The sequence below is a fragment of the Stigmatopora nigra genome, chromosome 16 (assembly GCF_051989575.1).
Source record: "Stigmatopora nigra isolate UIUO_SnigA chromosome 16, RoL_Snig_1.1, whole genome shotgun sequence".
NCBI lineage: Eukaryota > Metazoa > Chordata > Actinopteri > Syngnathiformes > Syngnathidae > Stigmatopora > Stigmatopora nigra.
Genome location: NC_135523.1, coordinates 8,434,802 through 8,454,035, shown reverse-complemented (window position 1 = coordinate 8,454,035; position 19,234 = coordinate 8,434,802). Strand labels below are relative to the sequence as shown.

Here is a 19,234-nt window from a genome sequence, read left to right as displayed (position 1 = left end):
TTCATTGAACTACTACATCTCATTTATGAAGAAATAAACCTAAATCGCTTTAACAGATACCTCTCATCCACTGCTCTCTCCCTTTGGTCAGACAAATATCTTCTAATCCTCCCAATAAACTCCCTCCACCTCCTTTTTCAAACTTCCATTTGCATTCTACTGCTTATCATTAAAATTGTTCTCCTTTTTTTTCTCAGTAGGATTCTTATTCTCTCGATAATTCACCGCACATTATTTCAATAAAGTATCTTTCCCTGTTTTCTGATTCTATTTCCATCCTTCTCCTTCCTCTTTGCATTTTTTCTCCCCATCGACCTTCGCGTTCCGCTCAACTGCTCCCCCCTACCCACTTCATAGTAAACGAGGCAAGTTTGCACTCGAGTGCGTGTATGTGTGTGCCTGTATGCTCGGTTTACATAAATTCTCTGATGACAAAATCAAGCACTTGATAGTTTGAAGACTGAAGAGAACAACCCATTCCCTATATTTGTTCCCGGTATACCTCCTATGGAATGCAAAAATAGATTTTTCAGCATTATATTGAAGTTCCAGAGGAAAAGAGTAATCAAAATATTTATTGTGGTTCACCCCAAATGTGAGAAACCAACGACGGGCCAAGTTCCTTCCTTATTATTATTATTGCGAAAAAAAAAACAGATTGATATGAAGATTATACTTAAAAAAAAAGCTGATGTTAACTGAAATAAGTACAATTTAGGGAAAAAAGAGATAAATAACCGATATATATATATATATTAATGTATAATGACTAAAATGCAGGGAAATTAAAAACTCCCTTTTCTCATATTATTCTTCTGTAGTGGAAGATAACTTTACTTTGTTGAAGCAGTTTATTAGAATTATTTAGATTTATTTCAGGATCTCACAGTGCTCCTTTGCCTTGCCGTTTGACTCTAATAAATGATTAAGGGACTACGTTAACATCTAGGTGTCACCACCTAACATTGTCTGTGACTGCCTGTCTGTTTCTTACTATTGCCTCATTTCTTCTCTCCACCATCCATTATTTTCTAGTGAATGTAAAATCAGACTTTGCTGTAGCGTGTCTGCGATTGAATCTAAGACTGCACAAGCGTAGCAAATGTTGTGGACAGTAAGTGAAAGAAAATCAATTGGTTGGAATCATTCAGTGTCATTTCCTTTACTTCTTGTACAAGTGTATAGATGTAGGAGAGAAAATAACTTGCTCATTTGTAAAAGAAATGGTGTGGTTTTGCCACCTTGGCACTGAAATGTCGATCTAGCGCTCATACATTACATGACTTTGGAAGTGACAAATCAATAGTGAATGGCTTTAAAGACTTTAAGGTCACACATTTGCCACTTTGGAACAGGTACATTTGGTTCTGACTTTCTATCCAAGCGTGGTTCAGCAAACATTATCTTATTATCTTGAAAAGAAAAGGAGGACAGTGAACATAGGATTAAAAGTTAGACAGATTCTCGGTCTCAAAAAGTCTCACTAATATAAAGTGCCAGAAGAAAATGGGGAAAAAAAGCTAGTATTATTAAGGAGTCCAGCACATTTAAGTTTACAGAGTACATTGTGATCTAGGGTTCCCATTAATTTTCTGTTTTCAGTACTAAATTATCTTCTTCGACTTCTGACACCATGTTCTTGCTTGAACATGAAAACTGGGCTGCTACATTTTGGAACCATGTCAGTTGCAATTGGCGAGAAATGATGGTGAACATTTGAAAAGAACTTGAAGTGCTGGGCTGCACCATCAACACAAATTAACCTGAAAAAGCTCCTACTGCACTGGATTTCTCAAAAAACAATCAGTGTTACTGCATTTGCATCAAATATGTGAAATCTAATATTACATTTAAATTGAATTAATCTGTCACATCTCATCTCATTTTCTGAACCACTTCATCCTCATTAGGGTCACGGGGGGTGCTGAAGCCTATCCCCAGCTGATTCCGGGCCACCTCAATTGGTGGCCAGCCAATCGCAGACCACAAGGAGACAGACAACCATGCACTCTCACAACCTATGAGCAATTTAGAGTGTCCAATCAGCCTACCATGCATGTTTTTGGAATGTGGGAGGGAACCGAAGTACCGCGAGGAAACCCACGCAGGCGAACATGCAAATTCCACACAGGTCGACCGGCCTGGACTTGAACCCAGGACCCCAGGGCTGTGAGGCTGACGTGCCAACCACTCGCTTTATCGTTTTGCTGAATTAATCTACACATAATGAATCTGGCCCCTTTGTCCCTGTCCCACAACCTAAAAAATGCTTTTATTTTTCACATTTTTTCAAAAGATATTCCTAGAGCCATAAATGTATAGTGAAGTGCCAAAAAGGCAGCAGATGACTGCATGGGTTTTCCTTGGGTACTCCAGTTTCCTCCCATGTTCCTAAAATTGAATTGAATGCCTTTATTGTCGATATGCAAGTATAATGAGATTTAAAGCTTCACCAATAAAGTGCACAAATAAATAATCCATTAAATAATAAATAAATAAATAAGTAGTCAACATAGATAAGTAATCTACATGAATAAGTGGTCACATAAGTAGTGAGGTACAAAAAGTGACTAAAGCGGTTACGGGCCTAAGGCATTTTAGTGCAAGTACAAGATAAGAAATTAGTGTAAATTAGGTCCACCTAGGATGCCTGGTAAGTCGGTTAAACACAATGTTTTCTATGTAGGTAGGAGTGTGTGGATGAATGTTTGTGTTTTTCTTGAAGTGCTCTGTGATTGGGTAGCAACCTCTTCTACTGCCCATTGTTAGTTGGAATTCTCTCCAACACCCCTGTGACACTAAGCAGCATATAAAAATGAGTGAATATAATTTTCTTGATTGCAATTTTACCTGGTCACCAGCCTTCTTTTTCTTCTTCTTCTTTCCCCAACAGCCAGAGCTCTCTCCATCACGACCATTGGAGTCACAGAGAAGACCATCCAGCTCTTCCAACCCGGTCTGCTGACCATGGGACGTCTCAGCTGCCAAGCGGTAGGACAGGTTCCTCAGTATGCAAACACAGTTTTCCACAGTCTGAGTTGGGAAATGAGAAAGATGAGAGGACAGATTTAGAAAATGTGCACTTGATACACTTAAATGAAACATCACACTTCATAGCACAGTTCACTTAAAGTGTGATAAGAGTGCTTTGTTGCCTACTACCAGTACTTTTATCTACTTTCCACTCCAAGGCACACTTGATGGACAGCGTGAGAGGACAGAAAATAGAAAATCCAATCGTGATATAAATGTGTGTTGTAAAAAAATCTGGTTTTCAAATGAGAAAGAATTTTGGAAAATTACAGAAAGAGGTTATTTTGGTGCAATATTTCCAACAAAGCTTTCATAACTGAAAGCTTGGAAACAGCTCATCACGAAGAACTACCAACAAATAAAATTTACAAAGAAAAATAGGTGAGTATAACATCATACATTGTGTAAACGTATGCTTTAGTGAGTCCTGCTCTGTTTAGCACAACTCAAAAAGCAGGGTGTCATGGATTAAACGGAGTGGAAACTAACAAAGACAAATCATCACTCTTTTCGCCAAGAGACCACCACTTTACACAAGAACAACCAGGGAGCATAATTGAACACACTCGGGAGATGCGACAAACAAAACAACGTTGCACTAGGCTGAGTTGCATTCACATAAAATCTACAACCTGTATAAAATATGCATACGTTACCTTTAACTTGATTCAAAAGAGTTAAGTTTATCCAACATTTATTATTATTTTTTTAAATGGCCAAAATGTGAGGTAAATTTACATCCTTTCCTTTTGTGAGGTTGAAAATATTCTACTTGCAAATAGTAATTATTCCGTTGATTATTTTATTTATTTCATATGCCACACCAACCTTTGATTTGAAAGCAAAATTATAAAAATAAATATGTGTGCCAAAATTTCAGCAGGTTTTATTACTCATTACTTTTCATAGTGTAAGGGAGGAAGTTGTCTTATGCTTTTTTAACATAGTTATTTTTATATTTGAATAATAGTAGAATACAGTAATTTATTTATTTATTCACATAAGTTTGATGTTCAAAATTTGAAAGACAAAAAAATGTGATGAAAAACATGTCTACCCCTAGAGTTTGATTGCTTGCCCCTTTCCTTGTGCCCTGTGATTGGCTGGTCACCAATTGAGGGTGTTGCCCACCTGATGCGAAAAATGAATGAAATGCTCGTTAAGTGAAACCAATTATTCTAGGGCCTATTGGAAGATGTAAAACAAGTAGTCGGCAGTTCTAAGCAGGAAAGCAAGAGAGGCAGCAGGTATCACTTAAGGCTATTTTGCTAATAACTGCCTGCAAGTTCACCTGCCAATCAGTCTTTGTTAGCGAGGCAACTGCTACGCTCCTCTGGTGGCTGCAGTCAGATGGTGGAGAGCAGCGGGCGGATAAACAGTGATTAAGGAAGGCCATTTAGAAAGCCTGGCAGACATGGAGACCTTGAAAAGCCAGCCAGCCACAACATTGTTTATGTGATATCGACTGGCCAACACATATACTTTGACACAAGCTCACGTATGCTGCAGGCTTGGTATAACGGGAACATCATAGATGGGAAAATCGTCAAAAAATTAACTCATCACGGCTGATAAGAGTTTAAAATGACTAACGTTGAATGCATTTATCAATCACAAAAATTACTGTTGCTGTTACGACCACAATTCTGAGTTTCTTTGAAATTCAATCTAATCAACACAACACAATAATTCTACTGAAGTTTATTATATTTGAATGCATATAGTACGTTTACCGAACTGCTTATCCTCACAACGGTTGCAGGGGGGTGCTGGAGCCTATCCCAGCTGATTTCAGGCCAGATGCGGTGGATACCCTGAATTGGTGGCCAGCCAATTGCGGACGGACAAACATTCAGACTCACACTCATACCTAGGTGCAATTTATCGTGGTCAATCGGCCTACCCTGCAAGTTTTTGGAATGTGGGAGGAAACCGGCGTACCCACAGGAAACCCACGCAAGCCTGGGGAGAACATGCAAACTCCATAGTTATGACCGACCTGGGATAAAACCATCAACCCCAGAACTTTGAGGCAGATGCGCTAAACACTCGCCGACTGGGCCATCCTGTTCTGAATATTAAGAGGAATTCACCTTACACTTTTCTGCAAATATTACACTAGAAATCAGGTGACATGAGTGGTGTCGTCGACATGATATAAAAAATAAATGCTTTATATCCACTGAAAAAAGTCCATTGATTTTGGTATATCCTCACTGGTTTAGTCTGCACTACACATAAATAAAATGTTTGATTTTTTTCCCCAATACATTAACTTGATGCACAGGCACATGTGACAGCCTTCAAATATTGATTAATTCATTCAATGAACTCAGACTGTGTTCACTTGATTTTTAGAATGCTTCGGTTGCCTGTGATGACGCAACGCGTGCATTTTATGTAGCATTTTCAATTATTGTAATTTACATTATGCTACATTTTGTTGAAGATGTGAGCAAACAGCGGACAAATGACATCATTCATGAAGATGTTTGTAATTTTAAATTGACTGGAGCTTTCCTCTGCATTATATTTGTAATGTGTGACCTCCATTACCAAAATATATTGTTTAGAGACAAATGGTTAAAAGAAAATACCCAAACACTGCAGTTACATTTTTTTTAAAAACTTTGGTCTATGGTTTAGCTTCAAATGAGTTTAACCAGGAAAGTGGTGTAACCCGGGCAATTTGATTGGATACAAATAGTTTAAATGACAAAAATAATAGCATTTAAAAAAAATAAATAGATAAATAAAGAACACATTTACCTTGCTGTCAATCTCATTGCTGCCTAGAGAGGTCTGGATGACGTAAAGTAAAGCGTCCGTTAGGCCGTCACACTCTCGCATCCTTCGTCTGGCCTCCTCCCCTGCAGAGCTGACATTCCTGCAAGAAACATGGCCCAAAAAATGTGTCCATGCCCAATGCAAACCAAAAATGCCACTAAAGGGAGAGATTGAAATGTTGGGATAAAACACTGGTAGTAAAGTATATAATGACAGTCAGTGAGACAAATTGATCAGAATGAAAGATTGCAGCTCTCCCCAAGCTATAATAACAAGATGGGAGATTGAGAATACAATTCTATGTAAACATGCTAAGTTTTGCGTATGGAGTGCGTAGTGTAAAGTATCGATAATGCCAGCATCAGACTCATACCTGAAGTCAATACTTTCTTATGAAATCCGTGAAATAATAATAATATTTATTTCAAACAATTGGATCCTTCCACTGCATAGATTTTGAACCTGTTTTGTTGGTCTTTTCAATAGCCACTCCTGTAAAATCAAATAGAGATGTATCCAAACATCTGCTTTGGTTTTTTTTATTTTGGTTTTAACTGACAAAGCTATTATAGATATTATTATTATTGAGAAAGCTCCCTGGTACCACATCTATTTTACTGTCCTGTTTTTGTATTCATATAAAAACAATCACAATAACATTGCCATCAAGGAAGACTCAAAACCATATTGCCTGCCTCGAAATCTGGCAAAGAACTACTTCACACTCACTTAATTATACTTGGTAAATTCTCCCATGATAGGATTGTCCAAAATGCGAACCATCAAAACAATTATCAAACTAATTAGTCAGTTGGTCCAAGTGTTTGTCTTCACGTTATGTTAAGATATGACAGACAATGGAATTGTATTGATGGCATGTAGTGGCGTCCATTCATCATCCTGCAATTATAAAGAGATCACGGCTCTTCGACTATGCTATGAAATGAGGGCAATCATTTTATTATTATGGTGACAATGAGGTGAGGGAAAGATTCAGTAACTCGATTAAAACTTAACGTCTGATTCTTCTGGCTTTCAAAGAGAAGGCCAAGTTCTTTTCACTGGGCCTGAATGCTAATAGGCAAACAGGCTTCTATTAAACAACTGGCTCCAAAGTGATAATTTTATGCATGCACTAGCAAACAGCCAAGACTTACAATACTTAAAAAAATAAATAAAGATGCTTGCTTTGCTTTTAATTGCTTTGAGAGATAGTTGGAATTTTTTCTTTGGACAAAAACCCTTATGGTCCTGAACTAAAGTTGGCAGACGTCAATGCAGTTCTGTGAGTGATTTGGAAATCAGATCTCAATACACATGAAAAGATCCTTCCTTTGACATAGGATATGTTAAAAATGAATTTAAAAAATACACCTTTATACCTTCAAAATGGAAACAGTCTACATGATGTAAGCCAGATATTGATGTAAAAGATAAACAAAATCAGCTGTATTTAGGAGACACTATCCATAGATTTATTTAAATAATAACAACTGCTCTATCTCAGGTGGTGATTTTCACGGTGCAAGCTCACTCTCTTCAATATCTGGTGGCAGGTTTGCCAAGGAGGCAATGTAGCCATCAAAATTCCTTGAGTTGTGGTCTTCATAAAAATCACAGGTAACCGTCAAGCAAAAGCAACAAATACCTCAGTTCCATTTCAAGAATCTGATCTTTTGTGATACCAGATTTTCTGCTACAGCGGTGACAAAATCAGGGTGACAGAGTAGCAATTCTCTAAGCAACAACACACTTGTGGTTGCAGGTGCGTTATAGCCAAAATTACACAGATGTCTCAAAAACAAAAACATGTTTGTGTTTTCTTATTTAATATGAATCTGGGAATAATATGAATATTTTTAACTATTTTCATTAATTAAAAAAATGAGCTTTCAATGCTTTTCATTCCGACATTCTTGCATTTGACTTCACCTTGCCTATTCACTTCAGAATGAGTTAAAGTAGATGTATAGCGGTATTACTGCAACTCACACGCATGCAATCATTAGTTGATTGAATAACTAATGATTGTGCAAGTGTGTCATATTTTACTGTATAGAATGTCAACTGAATTTAATGTGTTTATGTTGTTTTGCTTAAATGCAATTTTAATTTCATGTGTAAAATCTGAAAACAAACCAAAATAGGATTACACCCTCCTCTGGAAAACCATCTCGAGCTTTGAAAATGAATATGATGACACATTGTGCCATGCTCGAGGGTGAAGAGGCACAAAGATGGTGAGATGTCACCATAACCACTTGTCCAAGAGATGTTCCATTTGTGTGGCAGCAAATGAGCATGTAATGGTTTTATTCTGCATAGAATTCAGATGGAATATGTTATGCCTAATGCACCGGTGAGATAGGAAATGAGTGAGAGTATCATGTTTATAATTTACCAGTGTGTATATTTGTGAAAGAATACCTGGGCAAAAGTAATCTCCAATCTTTAACTATTGAATTTTAGACTTGCACTGAGTTCTATCTGATGTCACCCCTCATTTATTCAGCCGAACTCATTAGCTTGCATCATTAAATAATTGGTCACTGATAGGAATGACAGAATTTGATTAAGCGTCCCATTCATAATTTAGTCATTATTTGGACTATGTCAGACTGATAAAGTGGGTGCCATTTCTCTGACTATGTATCATACACTTTGTCACTATGTCAATCCAATTGTATCTGAAGCGTGGTCAACAACATTTGATCAATGTGCTTGCATACATGTGAACTTCTGTTTTTCCCATATTTTATATATGTTTTTTGATCATTTAAAAGTGACAACTCTTGTACAGGATTTTTTTTAAGTACGTCTTTGTAAAACTGATCTCGTTTTACCCATTTCGGCCCTAATCCATATTGTCCCGCTGCTCTGACATTGGCTGCATATGAAAGAGGAAGATGCAACTTAGTGTGTAGGAATATTCATTTTGTTAAGGAATAGATCTCTGATCAATTAAATATTTTTTTGGAACATCTATCTTTGTATATGTTGAATTTCATGAAACATGGATAGTGGAATTTGGAGTTAGGCACGCTGCATATTGTGAAAATTATGGTATATAGAATTAATTATTTTGGTGGATCTGTTGGTAAAGATTCAGTACTATTTTCTCAAAAACATGTTGACATTTTTGTTGAACATTAAAACAACTTTTTCACACCAGAAGTACAACAGGGACAACGACTACTAAACTCACCACTACCACTACTACTACTACTACTAACATCACCACTATCACTACTACTAACATAACCACTACTAACATCACCACTACCACTACTACTAACATCACCACTACCACTACTACTAACATCACCACTACCACTACTATTACTACCGCTACCACGACTAATACTACTAGCAATGTATGCAAGTGAAGCATTACATAAGGCACACCAGAAAACACCACAGCCATCATACCTAAGTTTAACTCAGAGACTCCACACTTAGTTAGAACTGAACTGAACAAGCCTTTTGAACTACAAGTGAAACTTAAAAAAAAAACCAAGATAATTCATTTGTCTTGATAGGAACATACAATTAAGTGGAATTCCATTATGTACTGAGTGTTGAAATGTATAGCTTGAATTCAAGGAGCTCTTAAGAATGACTCAATTTTTCAAGTGTTTATAAAGATGCAATGGCTACTTCTATTGATACATCGGTAGCAATGGAAGAGAATGAAACACTTGAATCATCTATCTAAAGAGTTGCACTCCAATCCATCAAGGCTGCAGAATTGTAACTTTCCTTCAGTCCCCTATACCACAACAATCACTCTTACCTTCCTTGGAGGAAAATACAGTATCTATATTTTCTTTAACTTAAGAGTTTCTTTATAATTACATTTACACCGGTATTTACACATGCAAGCATCCAACGTGTACATGAAACTCATGAATTGTTGGCAGATGGCTTTCTTTCTAAACGAATGATCACCTAGTGACATGAGAGCAGCTGGTTTTAGGTGGCTCGATGCACTAGTCAAATTGTGTGTATGTGTGGCATGGAGGTGGGGTTGGTAGTTGCCTGTCTGACAAACAGAAAACATTAAAAAATGTGTCTGTTTACATTTGTTTTGTTGATGCTGATAAGCCCAAAATTAGTCCCAGAAAGAAAAGTATGTAGGGTGGAAACAACAGTATTTTTCCCCATCTCTCTCACTCTCTCTCTCTGAATATTGGCAGTCAAGTACCACCCTGCAGAGAGGTAAACAACATTCAATGGAAGCTATTGAGAATTGAAAAACATTCAATGAACAACAAGGGCCCTATTTTCGTAGCTGGTGCTTGTGCGTTTCAGTGCCACAAATATGTTTTCATGCCAGCCCAACCTACGCCATGTGTTTGAAAATTTGGTAGCTGAAAAAATGGTGCAATGTAGAGAGACCACTGATCTGGGCACACAAATGGAATAAATGGAGCCCCCCTCATAAAAGCAGTTGCACAAAAACTAATATTTCCATTCAATAAAAAAATATCTAAAGTTTATCTGAAGAGACTTCTTCAAATAAAATGCCGAGCTGACAATTTCTCTTGACAAATGATTCGTCTCGTGCGACTTCAGCTTGGCAATCGATTCAGAGTGGAATGCATAGGTAGCCTTCATCGCTTTAAGATTTTCCTTCAAGTATTACTAAGCCTGACTAAAGCATCATTCTTTTGTTTTGAAACAAATCCAATCATTTTTGAGGTTGTTTTAAACTTTAGAATCCAAAAGAAGTAGGCGTGGATGGCAATTTGGATGAAACTTCAATAAGAAATCCAGACACTCGCAGAAGTATATTGCTTCTCATTCGACTAAATATTCCGTGATGACGCCTTCTCCAAAAAGACCAACATTTGCATCGTGACAAATGGTGGAAATAATGACTAAAACATATACGGACCCAAACACAAAGATAAACTTATTTTCATTAGTTCGAAAAAACTATTTCAATTAATGTAAAAACATAACAATAACAGTTTGATTTAAATTGTGCTATGTTATTTTTTTTTTTACATTTTATATCGATTTCGCACAAATCACATCCACTCCAAAAAAAACTCCAGAAATGGGACATGGTTACTCCTTAAATGGGGTCGACAGAGGTTGGCAGCTCTGATAATGTCTCACATGACAATGGTAATATATTATTAATATTATTTTACCATATCAAGGAGAGTTCGAATGACAGAGTGGGGATCACATACAGACGTTCCTAATTAACTCCACAGTTCTCTCAGGCATGATTCTGCCTGGTCTGTCAGTGCTACTTCCTCGTACAGAGCATGAGTCATTGGACAAACAGCTTGAATAGGTGCAGATATTTAAAAAATAAAAGATGAAGAAGCCTACTCATTGGTCCAAAACTTGCAGGTGATCACTCCCATATGCAGATGGCTACACAATTACAAGAACTTTGAAACACCCTATTTCTTGGCACAGGCTCACGCTGTTCTAGACAGTCTTTATGTTTGCCGTGTGTGTGTGTGTGTGTGTGTGTGTGTGTATATGTGCGTGTGTGTACATGCGGATGTGTACAATTGATGAAATAAGCAATGGGTATTGAAGTATAATAGGCTGTAGCGCATACACAGAGATGAACAAATTCATCGATGGAAAAACTAAAAAGAAAAACATAACACATTAGATTTGACTGAGTCACTAGATAATATAAAATGGTGCTAATATTGTTTCTCTAAATTTGAATATTTGGCTGGTTGACTTAGCAAATGCTTATATAAACATTTGTCACTAAGTACAAACGAAAACATGAAATTATCAGTGACAGTCTAAAAATTATTTTGAGAAATGTTCACTGGTCCGGGCTGCCCCAGTCGAATGCGCTTGACAGGAGCACTCCTGAGTGCACGATGTGGGGATTATGTTCAAGCTGCTGGTTACTGATTAAGAAAAAAAAGAACTCATGAAAGGAAAACAAATGTGGACATGTGCGATAAGTGTTTAACATCTAGCCTCAAATCATAAGATGTCTTTCTGTGGATATGTGTTCATTTTATGAATACTTTTTTTATGATGATTGAAATGTTGATTGCGCATCAGAGAGAAGTGAAGGAAAACCTCCCATTGGTGTTTGTTACCGAATTCCCATTTACAAACTATTTTTACCATTTGACGTATAGCCCAATCCCAAATTGATCAAGTTTGAGAAAGGTAACCTTTAAAAGTGAGATTCAGCAACTTTCTGGATGATGTTTCTTCATGTCAAGCTCTCAGAAGAAAGCGGCATCATTTATCAGGCTGATGCATCAAAAAGAAAGTCTTGAAAAGGCAAGAACTTGTATAAGTAGACGAGTTGTTACTGTGGTTACCAAATGGAGCCAAGGAACAAATAAGTGAGTTTTAACCACACAAACAATTGCATAACTTTTGTGAATATATACAAAGTGCTCTATTTGATTCATTTGTTTTGGGATATGGGATTATGGAAAACAGACTGGATGACTCCACTCGAGGACCAGGGTTATTGGCCCCTGTTTTACAGTATGGATGGTGGGTTTCCCTTACCTGAGGCAACCTGTTGCATTGCGCAGCACCTGGGAAGTATGAAGCTGGAGCTTGCGGTCGTCATGGTGATTGGGGGAGGAGTCCCAGTTGGAGTGGGGAATGATGACGCTGTTAGTTAGCACAGCCAGTGCATCCTGGATGATTGGCATCTTTAGGGCGTCACATGATGACAGGTTCCAGAGCACGCCTGCATATAAAAGATAAAATTAATGACTTAACATTATGAATATACAACCAAAGTATTGATTCCATCAATATTCATTTTTATTTCAAATGTTCTCATGGCCAAAAGCACTCTCCCATTTAGTTCCCCAGTTTACATCTGCTAACATGGCATTTCAAGACATTTTTGATGAAATTCTAAGCAGATGGTGACATTAATCTCTAAAGGTGTGCAAGGCAAACCACTTAGTTATATTTGGAAAGGTTAAAACTTCAGAGTTTATTACTCATTCATGTGCCAAACAAAACCAGCCCAAAATTGCTTGCAAGTGAGGACAGAGCATTGAATTCTTGGCCAAAATAGGGACTGCACTGTGAACAAAGGAGGTGGATTTTACAGCTAGCATTTTAGGGAAAAACATTTTGATCACTTTTTGACAGATTGTTCAACCCATTATATCACAGAAGCAGTTTTCAAGATGGACTTTTGTAATGCATAAAAAACACTAGCTGTCATAATCAGTGTGTGCGCATGTTCCAACTCTTTATATCCACGATAACAAAAACTTTGATTATAGGCTGCTGATGGATATAAGTGAGTCAGATCGATATTTACTTCTTCAATATAACTACTGTCTATACAGCGAGCAAAGTAGGTGAAAATTAACTAATGTGGGGAGGACAGTCAGACAACCTGTGTAATGATTTTGTCATGTGAGGGTGAAGGGACGGTGTTGAATGAGACAGGATTTAAAAATTGATTCTAAAATTAATCCTTAAAAAGCACAAGAACACTGGGGTTAAATTGACAAAAGTGTACTAAAGGCTACAAAGATCTGGCATCAGTGTTAGCAACAATAAAACACAATGAAAGCAGGGAATTAAATACAAACTTTGTAACGATACTAGTAATACAAGTGGATGAGACAAACTGATTAAAACACAAGGGAGTGACTGATGAAAAGAAAACCTAATACCAAGAAAGTAATTAGGAGAAATGACTCATCAAGGAATAAATAAAATGCAAACAAAAACAAATCGCAGACATAACAAGATTAGAAAGGCACAAATTGATTGTCTCGATGACACAGTTTTATATTGCAAAGGTAAATTTAGTCATTTTACACAAAAAAGAAACACCTACATCCATTCATCTTCTGTTTTATCAGAAGGTGGCTGTAAATATAGCACGGAAGCTCAGAATTGCCTTTCCCAAGTTACTTCGGCAAAGGTATCCCAAGGGATTACCACGCTAGCCAAGAATTAGACTTCTCCAGCACATACCGGGTTTACCAGGGTCTCCTCCCATTAGGGTGTACCTATAACCTCTCACCAGGGGGCATCCAGGTGGCATCCTTATAAAATACTCAAGCCACCTTATTAGGCTTCTCTGAATGCAGAGGATCATGTGCGAGCCTTTTATCACCCTTAAAAAAAGTCACCATGTCTTAACAATCTCGTGTCACTGAACACGCATTTGATGCTTGCATGCAACTGACATTTTTAGAACAAATACTGAGAGAGAAGAACGCAGGCAAGAAAATCCTAAAGCATAGCTATAACATATATTTGAGGGGAAACATGTAAAATACTTGTGCTTATATATTAATAATAAAAGATGATGTTCAATACTCAGTCTACTTCAGCAGACAGATACCAAAAAAATGTGAATAAATTTGTTTGGACAGAGCTATAAATAAATGTTTCTTGAAGGGAAATGCTGGTGTTTGTAAAATAGTAAAAAGACCCTGAATTATATATTTTTCTATAGAAATTAAACAACTTTCCTGCTTGTAAAAAAACTTTTGATAGAATCAAATTTACAGTCTCCTTAGTGTTGTTGTGCAGCATCAATTTGTAGTGATTGAATATAGATGAATAAAAAATCTAAGCACATAAACAGAAGGAAAGAAATTTGGCAAAGGCAGGAGTTTAAACGAGGATAATTGTTTGTGCGCCAGTGTGTCCAAAAAACAAGGAGAGAGGATGATAAGGCGATGGTCAATGCTGTTAAACGGCGCCTACCAATGGCCTGAACCTCAATGTGTGTTTCCATGCCAACAATTGCTATCACTTAGAGCAGATCAACCTTTATTTCTAACCCTTTCAAGCCTCTCTCTTTCCTCACAAGTGAAGGCTCTCATGATACAATTGCTTGCATATATAATAGAAAACAAACCATGTTCCTGAAATAAAAAGATGCAGCGGCACCGAGTTTTCATAGATTTGAGACTTTTGCTCTCTTTTACAAGAGAATACAGCAGAATGGTCTCTGATGCAATGTTCTTATGTAAGTATTGAACACAATTGTTAATGGATTCGTTAATTTTCTTAAGAGTATTTTATAAAATTTCATCTTTGTTTATGCTTAAAATTAACAGTACTATAAAAAATATCATGTATCTAATGTAACTTTGGATTTTTTAAAATGAGTTTCCAATTAAATATATACATGCTGTTTTGTCAAGAGGTAAGATAATAATTTCAGAACCCTGACTTTTGTGCATAGAGACAGTCATGAAGCTTGAACACAAAAATATAAAACGTGTGATATGACGCTTGAAAAATGTTAGGACATGGAGAAAATTTTCATCTATTTAGCTCAAAACACCATAACAATGAATGTGAAACAAAATGGGATGTGCTTAAATTGCTGATCGTCTTTTTAACTTTTTAAGTACTTCAGTCGAAACTACTAAATCATAGGATGCTTTACTTCAAACATCAAGCTTCAACCCATAACTCATATTTTAGTTTTGCATTGAAAGTAAACTTACTTTGAGTAGTTCTGACTCGTTATAATAAGTTTACATTGTAAAGATAACATTTAGAGTTCAAAATACTTAACGAAAGTTCAGTTTACCAAAAATGTTGACTAAAAACTACTTAATGAAAGTCCAGTAGTCTTGAAGTATTGAGTTATAATTAATATTTTTTTTATAGTTTTCCATCAAAATGTGAAAGTTCTGGTTGACTTAAAATTTTAATTCACCCATATAGTCTTATAATTCTCCATCCAAATTAATCAGATGTGGTAGTTATAAATTGGCAGTTAATATATTAACATACCCTCCATTTTTTAATGGAACAAGAGTAAATTAAGAATTATGCACCCAATTTTCTTCTGTACATTGCATTATTTTGCTTGGCAAAAATAACACCCCCAAAAACCCCAACAGCAACTAAAACTATTTGGTTCTTTTTGCAATATGGTTCTCTTAATTTCCTATCCACACTGCATAGTCCCATCCAAGGACTTCTGAGACATTTAGCAGAATATTAGCAAAGAAATATTTTCCGAAACATTTTAGAATTCACCCAGCTACTTTTGTCAGAAGTCACATCATCAAAACAAAATGTGTAAAAGAACCAGAAGCCCATTCTAACATAAATCATTATCCCCTAGACAGCAATAGGCATACACACAATTGTACTTCATAAATCCTTCACACAATTTTCATGAAAATGCCTGAACCAAAAAGTCTCCAGTTAATAAAGTTTTAATATATTGTGGGTGGCATCCAGAGCAAAAAGATAAGAGTTGTTTGCTTTTCCAAATGTATATATATATATGTACCTGACTGTAGGTAAACAGGCTTGAGGCACGCTAGCCTAGATTTCTCAAGAGGTCAGTAATGTCAGAGCATGATTGCAATCAGATTGCAGCCATGGTTGTGGCCTTTGTAAGAGCCATACAGATACAAAATCAAAAAGAGGCTATAGTGTTTTCTAGGACAAGGACATTCTGTCTGGCACTGCGTTACATTGGCCAAATTCAGGTCTGACACACACTATTGCACACACATCTGCCTGCTCAAGAAACATGGATCTGCCATGCTTCACTAAGCCCACATGGCCCTTTGGGGTATTGCAGTCAGGTGATCAACAGACAATGACATCATACAAGGGCTTTTTGTGTGTGGCAGCCAAGAAATATGTCCATGTGTGCGTGTATGTGTGTATGTGTGTCCTCCTTTATCTTGTCCCCTCTAATCCTCCTCTCTCTCAGCTCCAACTGGATCCCTCCAGACACATGACAGTTTCCAAGGAGCTTGGTGGTTTGGGGGGAATGTGGGGATGATTGCATGAATTTATGAATAAATGAGACTATGACTTGTAAGGTAGGCGGTATGCCTGTTAGGACTCAAGTGGATATGTTTTATTAAACAGCCCTCATCTAGGAGACTGCGCGTGAATTAGTCAACCACAGAGTTAAAACCTGCTGAAGAACAAAGCCAAAGACGAGAAGTTATACAGCAAACGAGAAAATATCCGTGTTTCAAAAGCAGCGATATCAAGTTAGACAAAAGAGGGGTTGCTAACCTGTGAGACCTCTTCAGTTCAGAACAAGAACTACTAGAATTCCTTGGTTGTGTAATTGTGAAACTATAGTGGGGTATGTTATAAATTGTATATTAAAAACTGAGTGCAGGACAATCGGATTTGACAGCTCTTTGAGCGAGACTGTTGTTAGAGTGTATTGACTCGTGACCAATAGCTCAGCGGTTCAAATCCCGGCTCTAGCAGTCGCCTGTGATTAAAGTGTCACTGGTAAGACCCTGAACCGCAAAATTGATCTCCCAAGGCTAGACACTGCCTTGCATGGCAGCAGCCACTCATTGGTGGATGAATTGGTGAATGAGAGTCACTCCAAACCAATTTGATGGTTTCTTGGTGTCCTCAAAAAGCATTGAGCTTTTTGAGGACACCAAGTAACAAAACAGCATGTTTTATGTATTATCACGGCAAATTTAACCGCAAGGTCAAATAATGCGTGGTCATTTTTATACTCAGACACCTTTGGCCTAGTTAACTGAAAATTTTAGAGTGAGTGTGAATGGTTGTCCGTCTCCTTGTGCTCTGTGATTGGCTATTTAGGGTGTCTACCTCCTGGTGCCTGTACTTAGCTAGGATAGATTCCAGCACACCCTGCGGATGTTGTGAGGATAAGCAGTACATAAAATGAAAAAAGTTAAAATGAAAATATTTGGAAAAAAACACAACTCCATGTCACCGGAACCTTTTTTTCTAGCTAAGCAGAATATTTAAAAAAAATACATCCATTGGTGTAGCAAGCCAAGCTGAGTCCATCAGGATGGATAGCATCTCTTATTGACACCACAGCCTTGGCATTGACCAGATTTTGATTGACAGGCCCGTAAGCCTCTACTTCCGGCTGTCCCCACTCACATGGAAAGCCAGGAAGCCAATAAAGCGGGTCTAAATTTAAACTTCAGAATGGACAGTGTAATACAGTAAAAGGCTTCCTGTCTCATTTCCCAGACCTACAAAGCGCCTTTAATCACAGAGTGTAGAATTCGATAAGACTGTCAACGAGCGGGTGGTAAACAGAAGTCTCATTGGTTGATACTCGAGCAAAACCACTATGTCTGTCTAATGACAATAATGAGCTCATGTGTGCTAGCTGAGGAGTCACCAATGGCCCTGATGTATTCTTGATGACCCATTAACTTTGAGTCATTAGAAAATAATTTAGCTACTGATTAATAATGAAGGTCAACTTTAATATGAGGAATGTATCTTGGTTTAGACTTCAATTCTTAATGTTTACATTCATTTCAAACTGTAAATTGTTTAACAATTATGAAGAGCACTCAAGTAAACAAATCTTAATGTGCTGACTATATTGACAATAACATTTATGCATCATTTTATACTGCTTATCCTCTACAAAGATCCATTACAAGATAGTATCAGCAATTTTGCATCACTGAGAAAACAATACTTACTTTGCTGTGGATTGCCAGTATTATATATTTATTTTACAAAAACAAATATATATTCAATAGGATGCACAGAATAGTATAGAATGGTGGTACCAAACCACCAGTCCGTGAACCACCTGGTATCAGCGTAATAAATATTAAGAATTTCAATATTGGCCTACTTATTGAAACCAGAAAAGTTGCTTCAATAATAATAAAAAAATGCTGTTATGGGACTTGTTTTTGTTTGTTTTTGGCTGTCTTGAACGTTCTTGGTGAACTGACCCCACCCCCACACAATTTTGTCTTAAGTTGCCGCCCTTCCCATTAGCCGGTCCGCGAGAAAATTATAGAGTTTTACCAGTTTGCAGTCAGTAAAAGGTTGGGAACCACTGGTGTATGGGGTAGTATGGTGAGGCCAACAAGCGGGCATGAAGATGCCGAGGGGTTTCTTTCGAGTGACCAGGATGAGTAGGATTAGGAATGAGACAATAAGGCGGACAGTGAAGGTTAGACGATTTGGAGACAAGGTCAAAGAAATCAGATTTCAATGGTCTGGAGAAGTCCAGAGAAGAAATACGGACTGAAAGGATGTTGAGAGTGGTCGAATTAGGAGAAAATACATGGATGTACTAATGGAGGACATAAATGTGGCTGGTGTAGGGGAGGATGATGTAAAAGACAGGGTGAAGTTGTAAAAATAAAAAGATTTGCATAGTGTAGTCTAGTAGTAATACATAGTAGGTGTACTAAATAGGCTTATATTCAAAGTGCACACATTTGACTAGTGGACATTGGGGTAGAAGATATTTTTAAGGATTCATATTATAAATCTAATGACTCGGTTTAAAGAATTAAGAGAATATAGGCGAATTTGATTACTGTGATGGGAAATCACAAGGAGTTTATGGGAATGGAAAGTTTTTGAAAAATCTGTGATTTGTAGTTGGGCTTTTACATCAATTAAAAAATGTATGGCGACTTTGCAGTGAGAGAAGTGAATGCCA

At 37.2% G+C, this 19,234-nt stretch overlaps 1 protein-coding gene across 4 annotated transcripts in view; it reads right to left on the bottom strand.

The window, feature by feature from the left end:
- The window catches only part of ctnnd2a (catenin (cadherin-associated protein), delta 2a), a 182,764-nt gene that overhangs the window by 33,979 nt on the left and 129,551 nt on the right, over nt 1–19,234 (bottom strand). For all 4 annotated transcript variants that reach the window (XM_077735923.1, XM_077735920.1, XM_077735921.1 and 1 more), the window contains exons 15-17: nt 12,340–12,526; nt 5,803–5,920; nt 2,851–3,033 (exon numbers count right to left, since the gene is read on the bottom strand). In XM_077735923.1, the coding sequence (XP_077592049.1) occupies nt 2,851–3,033; nt 5,803–5,920; nt 12,340–12,526 (488 nt within the window). The remainder of the gene's footprint in view (nt 1–2,850; nt 3,034–5,802; nt 5,921–12,339; nt 12,527–19,234) is intronic.